The 12,372-nt window shown below is 40.3% G+C and overlaps 1 protein-coding gene across 1 annotated transcript in view; it reads left to right on the plus strand.

Moving 5' to 3' along the window:
* Nucleotides 1–4,049: 4,049 nt before the first annotated feature.
* FIP1L1 (factor interacting with PAPOLA and CPSF1) overlaps nt 4,050–12,372 on the plus strand; it is a 123,359-nt gene continuing 115,036 nt past the window's right edge. Inside the window, exons 1-3 of the mRNA XM_042781702.1 lie at nt 4,050–4,134; nt 5,290–5,337; nt 5,449–5,488. Of these exons, the coding sequence (XP_042637636.1) occupies nt 4,050–4,134; nt 5,290–5,337; nt 5,449–5,488 (173 nt within the window). The remainder of the gene's footprint in view (nt 4,135–5,289; nt 5,338–5,448; nt 5,489–12,372) is intronic.

Below are 12,372 nucleotides of genomic sequence, written 5' to 3' on the forward strand. Positions count from 1 at the left end.
CCTGCTGCTTTGGGCGTCCCTGGGTTGTCCCTGGGGCTGATTCTCTCTGCTTATAGAAATCTTAATTTTCAAAGTTAGCTCAAATGCTACCTCCACTATAAAGGTGACTCTGATGCAGCAATTATTATTCAATTCTTCAGTTAAGTAATGCCTTCAAATCAAAGCAGTTGAAAGGAGAAAGACAATTCTCCCATGGAAACACAGAAGTTCAATATAGACTCATGGAATGAGAAATAGAGTGATAAGTAAGTGAGACTATGAGTGATTGCCTCATGGTACTTGCAAGCAGCATGTAAAACATTTATTCCTTTCCTTGGCCATGCAAAGATCAAGGTCTACTAAGTGCTAGGCACCATGCCAGGAATAAGACTGACAAAGTTTGAGAGAGGATTTGGTTGCGTTTGGAGTCTGAGGAAAACAGATATTTAGTCAAATAATTACTGAACATTGTGATAGATACACACAGAGAAACAGAATGGGGTCTAGAAGGGAGCCATTAGCTCACTCCCAATGCCTCTAACCTTGTCTGCTACTCTCTCACTCATTATTCTAGCTCCATTTGTGAGTTCCTTAAACATGCCAGAGGAATCCTGGTGGTGCAGTGGTCAAGGGCTTGGCTGCTAACCTAAAGGTGATGGTTCAAACTCACCAGACATGGAAGGAAGATGTGGCAGTCTCCTTCCTTAAAAGATTTACCACAGCCTTGGCAATCCCGCGAGGCAGTTCTACTCTGTCCTATAGGGTCGCTATGAGTTGGAATCAATTTGACAGCAGCGGGTTTGATTTGGTTTGGTTTTCAACATGCCAAGCATGCTTCTGCCTCAGAGTCTATTTCTCATTTCCTCTGTGTGATAGTCTATGCACACAGAAACCCTCAAGGTTTACTTTCTTGCTCCATTCCATTGTCTCCTCTTCTATCACCTTATGAAATTGGTTGTCCCTGACCATTTATTATAAGATTGTGCCCCATCCTTCTCTATTACTCCACACTGGCACCCCTTATCCTGGTTATTCTTCCTAATCTTTATCACCACTGGACATGTTATATCTGTATACATTTATTGTCTGTCTCCCTCATTAGAATGAAAGCCCGATGACAGAAATAACTTTGTTTTATTAACTACTGAATCTATAGAGCCTAGAATAGTACCTGACACTTGGTAGACCCTCTATAAATATTTATTGGATAAACAAATAAATGAAAGATGAAGTGGGATTCATGAAAGATTTTACGAGGGGCATTATACCTCAACAGAATTTAGAAAGAGTCAAGAGGTTATCTTAAATAGATAAGTGCAACTGGGAATAGGAGGTTGAGGAGTGTTCAGAGGTGGTTGTTGTGTTGTTGCCTTCCAGTTGATTCTGACTTATGTGTCAAAACAAAAAACCAAACTCACTGCTGTGGACTTGATTTTGACTCATAGTGACACTTCCTTGGGTTTCCAAGGCAGTATCTCTATGGAAGTAGATTGCCTAACCTTCCTTCAGAGGAGTGGCTGGTGGGTTTGAACAGCCAGGCTTCCGGTGAGCAGTCAAAAGCCTTAAGCACTAGGACACCAACGCTCCCAAAGCAGGGGGTGGGGGTGGGTGGTGGGTAGGTGGGTGACCCCATGTCGAGGGGATTAAAACCACATGGCTTGTTTAAGTAACATGAGATGGTGTCATATTCGTGGTGTGTAAACATTTTGCTTGCACTTCTATCATGGCCCATCTGCCTTTTCCCTTGTTTTTGTTGTTGTTGTTGTTGTGTGCCGTCCAGTCGGCCCCGACTCATAGCGACCCCTCCTTGGGTTTCCGAGGCAGTATCACTACGGAAGTAGGATTGCCCAACCTTCCTTCCGAGGAGTGGCTGGTGGGTTTGAACCGCCAGCTTTCTGGTTAGCAGTCAAGCGCTTTAGCCACTATGCTACCAGAGCTCCCTTTCCCTTGTAGGAGAGTTAATTATTTAGCAACTTTCAATCTTTCTCAAAAAACTGAAAACCTTTTAAGGACAAGAACTATGTTTTACTCATGTCTGTAGTTTCCAAATTCTTAAATACTGCAGATATTCAATAACGATTTGATAAATAAATGAAAATCAGTTATTTATTGATTAGAGAGAAGCCTATTGGTATATTTGTAAAAGTAAAATGGATTTCTTTCTGTTCAAGAACGCTCTGTTTGAAAACTTTAGAATGGAAAGGGACCATATTGCTGTTATTGTTTGGAGCTCTGGTGGCCTAGTGTTCAAGGCATTTGACTGCTAACCAGAAGTCTGGCGGTTCAAACCCACCAGCCACTCCTCGCAAGGAAGGTTCGGTAGCCACTTCTCCCCACCCCCCTGGGGACTCCAACCAAAACTAAACTCACTGCCATCGAGTCAGTTCCAACTCATAGTGATACCTCCTTGGGTTTCTGAGTCTGTATCTCTACAGAAGTAGATTGCCCAGTCTTCCTTTCGAATGGTGACTCTAGGTGATTGAAATGAAAGCTGTCCTTTCCAGAATCATGCCTATGATCCCTTGTGGATCAGAACATTGTGATCCATAGGGTTTTAACTGACTGATTTTCAGAGTAGATGCTCTGGACTTTCCACCTAAAGGGACCTTAGGAATCATCTTATCCAGCTTTCCCATTTTTACTGATGCAAAAACTGAAATATGAGAGGTTGACTACCTTAGGTCATGGAACTTCCTAATTATAGTTAAGAACTATAACTCTGGTTTTTCTTTTCCTTGGAAGGTATTTTCTCAAAAGTGGCCTGAAAATTTGGCATTAGTTATTAAAATACAAACTGTTTTATTTTTATTATATACATCAAATTGAAATCATATAATTCATGATCTATCTTGGAGAAACATTGGTACAAATCTGCAAAAAGTCATTTACAAGGATCTTCATTGTACTTTTTTTTTGTGGTAATAACGAAAAGTTGAATGGAATCTAAATGTTTATCAATAGGAGGATAGCTATTGTGATACCTATGCTACGAAATATTATGAAACACTTAAAAATGGACATAGTTCTACATATATTAATATGACAAAGATTTCTAAGATACTTTTTTTTTTGTTTTTAAAAAGCAAGTCACAGAATGATACATGTCTATACTAAGACCGGAGAACCCTATGTTGCCCCCACCAGTACAATACGGTCCGCGTGAAGTAGCATAGTGGCTAAAGCACTTGACTGCTAACCAGAAGGCTGGAGGTTCAAACCCACCAGCCACTCCTCGGAAGGAAGGTTGGGCAATCCTACTTCCATAGTGATACTGCCCCGGAAACCCAAGGAGGGGTCGCTATGAGTCGGGGCCGACTCCACGGCACATAACAACAACAACAACAACAACAAAAAACAGGTAACAAAGCTCACTCTGGAGAGGAGGATAGTGGATGAAAAGTGTTTCGACCTTAATTGTAGTGTTGTTGTTTTATATATGTGTGTGTACGTTTAACATGAAAAATGCATTATTTATCTACTAGTATTTGCTTTTGTATGCTGCTAAAATTAGTATTTCAAATAAAATGGCATGAAATTATTTCCTTTCTAATGAGAAACAGGATCTATGGGTAGCCATTCTCTAACAAGTCTGATACAACTTGTAAATAATAAAACAGTGTCTTTTTGAAGACAAAGCATTAAGGGCAGACTGGAACAATGGTTTACTACTAGGCAAGCGCAACATGGATTATCACAAGCATGGTTGGGGGAGGAGAATTGTAGCACACGTCAGACGCCAAGAAAGCACGCAAAAAAGCAAAGCGGGATTCCATAGGGGCGGGACCAAATTCGGGACGCATGCGCACCTTGGCCCAGGTGGCCGCCGCCGCGGAAGCGAAACCTTCTAGAGACGCCGCGCCGCTCAGCGCTGTGCCGCTCTGCTTCTACTGCTCTGGGTGATCTGCCCTGGAGTCTTCATGTTTGCCGCCGCCGCTGCCTTCCTTGGATTTCAGTCGCGCGCTCTCTTCGTTCCCTCGCTGCCGAGTTCGCGCCCCTCTCGCGCCCCTGGGCAGCGGGGCTGAGGAAAGGGTGCTGTTGATCGCCGCCTTTAAGTTGTTCTTGGGGCGGCCATGTCGGCCGGCGAGGTCGAGCGCCTAGTGTCGGAGCTGAGCGGCGGGACCGGAGGGGATGAGGAGGAAGAGTGGCTTTATGGCGGTACGGAACTTCCTGTCCCTGTTTCTTTCTCCTGGGTTTTCTCAGGCCTCCCTTTCCAAGCTGCCAACCGCCGGCGTACGGGTTTTTCGGGCCCGGGCTTAGGCCTCATTTAGGCCGATCGCGGTGTGCGCCACCCTCCACTCCCCCCACCGATCCTTCTCCACGGTCTTCCCGGTGTAGCGCACTCCCCTGCTACGCACCCACCCTGCTGCAGCGGGGGACTGGGCCGGCCAAAGCCTGGGGGTCGGTACCCACGGAGCTTCTTCCTCTCCACTGGGACGCTCGGTAGTCTCGCCTCCGTGATCTTTACACTAGTTTTTGTATCGATCCAGAAGTGTGTTGTTGTGGCCCTTCTTGTCCCTTGCCAGTAGGATACCATTCCCATCCCTTCTTTCAGAAAGTCATTCTGTAATAATAGCTAAATAAAGTTAATGCTGCAAAACTAATGTCTTGTTTCTTAGTGGTCAGTTTGTATGGAATGTACCTGCAAGGGTGCTTGCTTGTCTGAAAGTCGTGCTTTAAAAATAATTTAAAAAGAAAGAGATGGAATGCATTTTATGGCCCATAAAGAAAACCCTGAATGTTCCATGCGTTAAGGTGAAGTTTTCCATTTTTAAGAGATTGCTCTTTAACCCACATCATAGAAATACCTCAGGTCCTTTAGGATAATAGATTTCAGTATCATCTCATGTATTTATTTTTCTCAAATTCATCGGTGCTTGCTTCTTTAAAGGGGCTTACTTAACATGTGGTTTTTCACTTTAAAGTCACAGTGTCTTCTTACCCATAATGACACCAGATTTAAAAGTTACTGTTTATTCCTTGCGTAAAGTTTATATTCTTGATTGGCTTTAGAGATGTGCAGTTAAACTGCACATTTGTGTAGCATCCTGCTCCTTGATATGACTTTGATAAATTTAGATACAGTTGTTAAATTAGTTCTTTATCTTTGATATCATAAGATTTAACATTCAACCTAATACTCTGAAATGTGAACGTGTAGAGGTTTTTTTTATTTTTCCAAAGATCTGGAACTCTTTAATACTTCTTAAAACTAAGCATATTTTTATGGATGTAAGGTGATATATATTTTTCCCATAAAAGACTTATCTGTTACATAATTATAAGGTGATCTAACTTTGGATGTACTTATAGGCCCATGGGACGTGCATGATGTGCACACTGATTTGGCAAAGGACCTAGGTTAGTGCTTGTGATGATCACTTCAGATTTTCATAATACTAGTTTCTGTAAGAGTGGTTTGCTTATTTATTTTATTTTATTACTATTTTTTTGTTTTTGTTTTTTTGGTAGATGAAAATGAAGTTGAAAGGCCAGAGGAAGAAAATGCCAGGTTAGTGAAATATCCTGTTGATACTTAAGCATTTGTATGATGAAGTGGTTCTCCCAACAAATTGTCAATTATTTCATTTTAATCATTGGCTGATTGCAGTATTTCACTGAAGTTTGGAGAACATTGAATCATTAATGGTTTATTCTCATTTCAGGACCTAATCTTATATCATACAGAAATCTCTCTTCGTTAGCAGTGTAGGGGGCAGTTTTTGAAGTTAGGGTTTGTAATTTTTCACTGTTGTTTTTATGTGCCGTTGAGTCTGACCCGACTCATAGTGACCCCTCCTTGGGTTTCCGAGACAGTATCACTATGGAAGTAGATTGCCCCATCTTCCTTCCCAGGAGTGGCTGGTGGGTTTGAACCGCCAGCCTTCTGGTTAGCAGTCAAGTGCCTTAGGCACTACGCTACCAGAGCTCCCATTTTTCACTAGTAACTTTTAATTTTTTAAAATAGCTTTATTGAGGTATAATTGACACTATAGCTGTACTATTTGGAGTGTACGAATTTGATAAATTCTGATACATGTATATATCAGTGAAATCATCACCATATTCAGATTGATAAATATAAAAAATTTACCCAAAAGGTTCCTTATGCCATTTTAAAATTCCTCCAGTCTCACAACTCCCATTCCCAAGCAACCATTGGTGCACTCTACAATTTCATGTAAATAGAATCACAGAAAGGGGTTTTTTGGTCTGTCTGCTTTTAGCTCAAAAACCAAATCAAACTCACTGCCATTGAGTTGCTTCTGACTCACAGTGACCCTCACTGGGTTTCCAAGGCAGTAAATCTTTACGGAAGTTGATCACCCTGTCTTCATTCTGTGGAATAGCTGGTGGGTTTGAACCAGCAACCTTCTGGTTAGCAGTCAAATGCCTTAGGCACTGTGCCACCAGAGCGCCTTTTTTTTTTTTTTTTTAGCTCAGCATAATTTTATAACTTTTTATTCTTAATGAGCTCTGTGGTTTAATATAGGGGAGTCCCTGGGTGGCAGAAATGGTTAAGTGCTTGACTACTAGCCGAAAGGTTTGTGTTTCTAACTTACCCAGTGGTGCCTCTGAAGACAGGCTTGGTGATCTGCTTCTGAAAGGTCACAGTCCTGAAAACCTTAAGGAGCAGTTCTAATGTACATACGTGGAGTGGCCATAAGTTGAAATCAACTTGGCATCAATTAATAACAACAATGGCATAACCAGAGTATAATCATTAGCCTACTAGGAAAGATTATAAACTTAATAAAAATTGTTATAAATAAATAAGGGTACCAAAAGATTACTACTTTTATAGTTTATTACCATATTTGATTGTATAATGCACTTTGGTTATAATTTCAATGTGTTTATATTTATTTGAATTCAAAGTGCAATGAACTGATTTCTTAAAATGTTTCTCCCTGTTGGGTTACTAGAAAGGTATGAGTAACATATATAGAATGTAAACAAAGAGCCAGGAACTTAAGCTAAATTTCAAAATTACTTACACATGCGAGTACATGGATATGCAGGCTACTCTAACTAGATGCATTAGTGTTGTATAATGAGAGTGGGGTTGGGGATTCTTTGACTGCTAACCAAAAGGCTGGTGGTTCACACCCACCAGTCATTCTTTGGAAGGAAGATTGGGTAGTCTACTTCGGTAGTGATACCTCCTCAGAAACCCAAGAAGTGGTTGCAATGAGTTAGATCCAACTCGATGGAAGTAAGTTTTTTTTTTTTTTAAAGAATATTTGTATTTAGATGTGGAGGAAATACCACTTTATATCCATGAAGATGGCTACACTAAAACCACTGTAGACTAGAGAGAAATTGGAATCCTCATAGGCTGCTGTTGGAATTGTAAAATGGTGCAGCTGCTTTGGAAAACAGTTCCTCAGAAAGTTGAAAACAGAATTGCTACACGACCCAGCAATTCTACTCCTAGGCTATGTTAGCACTTGTGTGATTTATCTAGAGAAATGAAAACATCTTCTACACAAAGACTTGTACCAGATGTTCACAGCAGCATTATTCATAATAGCCAGAAATTGGAAACAACTCAAGGATCTATCACCTGTGGAATGGATAAACAAAATGTGGTATAGTCATACAATTGAATACTATTTGGGAATAAACAGAAGTGAAGTACTAATACATGCTGCAAAATAGATGAACCTTGAAAACAAGCTAAGAAACTGGTCACAAAGGACCAGATACTGTTTGATTACATTTATATGAAATACTCAAAATAGGCAGATCCGAAGAGACAAAGTATATTAGTGGTACCCTGGGTTGAGGAAGAGGGGAATGGGTAGTGACTGAATGATAACAGAGTTCTTTTTGTTCTCTTTTGCGGGTGGTCATGAAATGTTTTGAAATTAGGTAGTTAATGGTGGTTGTAGAAGTCTATAAAATACTAAAAACCACTGAATTGTACACTTCTAATGGGTATAATGTATGGTATTGAATTATAAATAAAACTTAGGAGAAAAAGTAGATACAGGGAAGAACTGAGAAGTGGAAGTAGAAATAAGAGGAGCTTAATTAAGAATCTTCCTTATCTCAAAATATTATGCCCTTATAAAGCAAGACTTTTACCACTCAATGGTTACACCATCTGAAATTTTATCATTTAGTTTTGAAATTTATATGTGGAGCCTAGAAGAATTGGGCATTTTTCTTAGAAACGTTACTGCATAATGGTGAGATCTAGGCTAAAGCAGTTGCTTTCTACGTCCAATTTCTATATTGAACCCAGTTCCTAACCTTAATTTCAATTTCCATAAAGTTGGAATTAGTATGGTTTGTAGAACTAGAAGCTATGATTTTAATCACTTGAATTCTTACAGTTTTAATATTGTCAATTATTTTTAAAAAATTTCTTCTCATTGTCTTAAAGACTTAAAGCACCGAGCCTCAGATAAGAAAGTGCTTAAATATTTCCTTACCTTGTTTTTCAGTTGCTTAAAAAGTTAATTGGTTACTGACTATAAATTCACAATCAAATACACATTTTTAAAGAGATAATCTTTATTTCATTGATTTTTATTAATACTCTTTGTGACAATTCTGAAAGCTTGTGTCTTTTGTTATAGATTCTTTACTCTTAATTTCCTAATAGACAACTTGATTAAATTTATAGGAGAGAGGCCTTCTACCTTTCCTGAGTATCACTGCCAAAAACTCAATGGAAAGCCAAGGAGTTTATTTTATCTCATGGGGGGAAGAAAAAAAATCTACCCTTAAGCATTTTTGTAGGAAAAAACATAATTTTATTGCACGTTTCTAACATTTTAATAATGATCGCAAATGAAAATTTATATAAGTATGTTGTTGTTGCTTTTATGTGCCGTTGAGTCAAACCTGACTCATGGCGACCCTTCCTTCTGAGGAGTGGCTGGTAGGTTTGAGCCGCCAGCCTTCTGGTTAAGGCACTATGTTACCAGAGCTCCTTATATAAGTACAGGTCTGTTGAAATAGGAAGCTCTGTCAAACTTGTGTTCTAGTTTGATACTTTTTCCCACCTAAGTACCTGCTATTAGAATTTACCTGAGCTTCTTTGTGACTAAAAGAATTATGGTAGCACAGTGATTAAAGCGTTTGGGCTGCTAACCAGAAGGTCAGTGGTTTGAATTCACTAGCCACATCATGGGAGGAAGATGAAGCAGTCTACTTCTGTAAAGGTTTATAGCCTTGGAAACTCTATGGGATAGTTTTACTCTGTCTCATAGACTCAATGTCAGTCAGATCAACTTGATGGTACTGAGAGTGTTGGTGTGTCTTTGTGACTAGTCATTGCTAAAGCCTCTGTTCTTAATCATAGCATTACACTCTTCAATTCTGTTGTGTTTTGTTTTATCTATCCAAGTCTTGGCTAAATGTAGTAATGCTGCTGCTTTATACCATATAAAAAGCAAGGTGACTGTGTTTCTGCCTATCAAGATGCTTATTTGGACAGGAAATAAGTGTCATGAAGAATTATAGTTGGATTTTTTCTTGAGTCAAGCAGTAGAACACTGAAAATTTAGTAGGAGATAAATTTTCTATTTTTACCTTTCATCATTTTGCTTTATTTGGAGATAGTGTTTAAACCACTACTGTAGAGGTTAAATTGATTTATTTTAGAAACTACTTGATATTGGACCAAACCAGTTAGTTGCTTTGTTCTTTAATTTCTATATATATGTAAAATGAACTTGGGGCTAATTCCTGCAGTCTAAGTCATGGTTGTTAAAAATACAAGAAACCAATTACAGTATAATGCTAGGAGTGTTATTTGATGGCATCAATTTTGTTGTTGAGGGTGAATTCAAATATTATATGACCTTTAAAAAGGGTTTTTTAATTCATCAGAGTCAGGTACAGAGTTCCTTGTTGTTAGGTGCTGTTGAGTTGGCTTTGAATCATAGTGATCCTGTGTACAACAGAATGAAGCACTGCCTGGTCGTGCACTGTCCTCGCTGTCATTGCTATGCTTGAGCCCATCACTGCAGCCACGGTGTGAGTCTGTCTTGTTGAGGGTCTTCTGCTTTTTAAGTGACCAACTATGATACCCTACTCCAGGGACTTATCCTTTCTGAGGACATGACCAAAGTAGGTGAAAGGAAGTCTGGCCATTCTTGCTTCTGAGGAGGTCTAGGTATACTTTTTCCAGGACAGATTTGTTCTTTCTTCCAACAGTCCATAGTATTTTTAGTATTCTTTGCCAACTCCTCAATTCACAGGCATCAACTCTACTTCAGTCTTCGTTATTGTACTCCTTATTAGTATCAAGTTGGAAGATAGTTTGCATTAAGATAAACTTTTAAAATGGAGCTCTGGTAGCATAGTGCCTAAGGCACTTGACTGCTAACCAGAAGGCTGATGGTTCAAACCCACCAGCCACTCCTCGGAAGGAAGGTTGGGCAATCCACTTCCGTAGTGATATCACCTCGGAAACCCAAGGAGAGGTCACTATGAGTCGGGTCTGACTTGATAGCACATAACAACAACAACAACAAACTTTTAAAAATCTTTTTTTTTTTTTTTTAATTGTGATTTGGGTGAGAATTTACAGAGCAAATATATTTTCCATATAGCAGTTCACATACACTTTGTCTTATGACTTTGACCACAGTTTACCACAATGCAACATCTCCCCTCATACTTCCTCGCAATAGTTACCTCTTCCCTGTGTCCATCCCTCCATGCACTTCTGCCCCCTGAGCTATCTTCCTGTGCATAAGCAGCCCTTCTTTCTCCCATGCTTGTTCTCTCCAAGGAGTGTATCTACCTCAGGTAAATGTTTAACTCATATGCCTGTCTATTGTTTGGCTGGAAGCCACAGGTGTGGGTTCAATTCCAGACCTGAAGGGCATCTAGGGGCCATAGTCTCAGTGGTTCCGCCAGGCTCTGTCAGACCAGCAAACCTGGTCCCCCCCCCCTTTCTTTTTTCCCCCAAATGATTTTGACTTTTGTTCCACATTGTTCTCCCTCTCTATCCAAAATCTCCTACATAGATCCTCTTCCAAGTGGTTGACAGTAGTAGCCAGGAACCATCTAATTCTTCTGGTCTCATAGTCATATAGGCTGCAGATCAGATGGTGCACTTTTAAAAATCTTTTAATTAAAAAAATTTTTTTATACAAAAATGAGCGTATGTCCAATAAGGTTGATGAACCAGAAAACCAAAGAGTTAGTGGGGTGATACCACAAATCTGAGTTACATATCAGGGAAGAGCAGAAACTGTGTTGCAATGCACTGGGCAATATCAGTAGTACCTGCAGTAGTGGATATTCGAAAAAGATCTAGGATAAGTGAGATCGACTAAGTGTGCTGTGTATTTAAAAAATAACAATAGCACACTGTCAGATTGCAGGTCATTAAATTGTGAGAGCAATTCCATTCTACTTACAGTGATTGTTGTTGTGTTGTTGTTATGTGCCATCGAGTCGGACCTGACTCACAGCAACCCTTCCTTGGGTTTCTGAGGCAGTATCACTACAGAAGTAGATTACCCAACCTTCCTTCCAAGGAGTGGCTGGTGGGTTTGAACCATCAGCCTTCTGGTTAACAGTCAAGTCCCATAGGCACTGTGCTACCAGAGCTCTTCTTACAATGATTAGTATTTTTCAGTTATTTTTAAAATTTTGATTTGGGTGAATGTTTACACAGCAAATTCACTTTCCATACAGCAGCTCACATACACTTTGTCTCATGACATTGACTACAATTTTCTTTCTTTCTTTTTTTTTTTCTTTTGTGATTTGGGTGAAAATTTACAGAGCAAATTCACTTTCCGTACAGCAGTTCACATATACTTTGTCTCATGACATTGACTACAATTTTCCACAATGCAACAGCTCCCCTCCTACTTCCTCCCCATAGTTACCTCTTCTCTGTGTCCTTCCCTCCCATGTACTCCTGCTCCCTGAGCTGTCTCCCTGTGCATACACAGCCCTTCTGTTCTCCCATGATTGATCTCTCCAAGGAGTGTATCTACGTAATGTAAATGTTCAGCTCACATGCCTGTCTTTTGTTTGCCTGGAAGCCACAGGAGTGGGTTCAGTTCCAGACCTGAAGGGCAGTTAGGGGCCTGCAAAAACGGCAAGGAGGCCCCATGTTCTGACCTCCTCTAATCCCACAAGAGGAAGACAGGGTTACCAGCAGTAACCCAAGGTCTATTACTGCGAGGCCAGACATGCTGCCTCCCTCCAGCCCTTTCTCCAACCGTTCCTCCGAAAGCACCACCGCCTCTCTCCTGGGTTCGATAATTCGCTGCAGTGGCCACACAGAACTCACAGATTATGGGGTTTATTAGGGAAGCACCACAGGCTACAATTTGAGTTCAGGAAAAGTATTCAGTCTCTCTCTCCAGCCCACCGCCCCTCAGCCAAGTCTCTCACAGTCTCTTTCCCAGCAGT

Source organism: Orycteropus afer, unplaced genomic scaffold, assembly GCF_000298275.1.
Source record: "Orycteropus afer afer isolate SDZICR_OR568_19922 unplaced genomic scaffold, OryAfe1.0 scaffold00153, whole genome shotgun sequence".
NCBI classification, from domain to species: Eukaryota; Metazoa; Chordata; class Mammalia; order Tubulidentata; family Orycteropodidae; genus Orycteropus; species Orycteropus afer.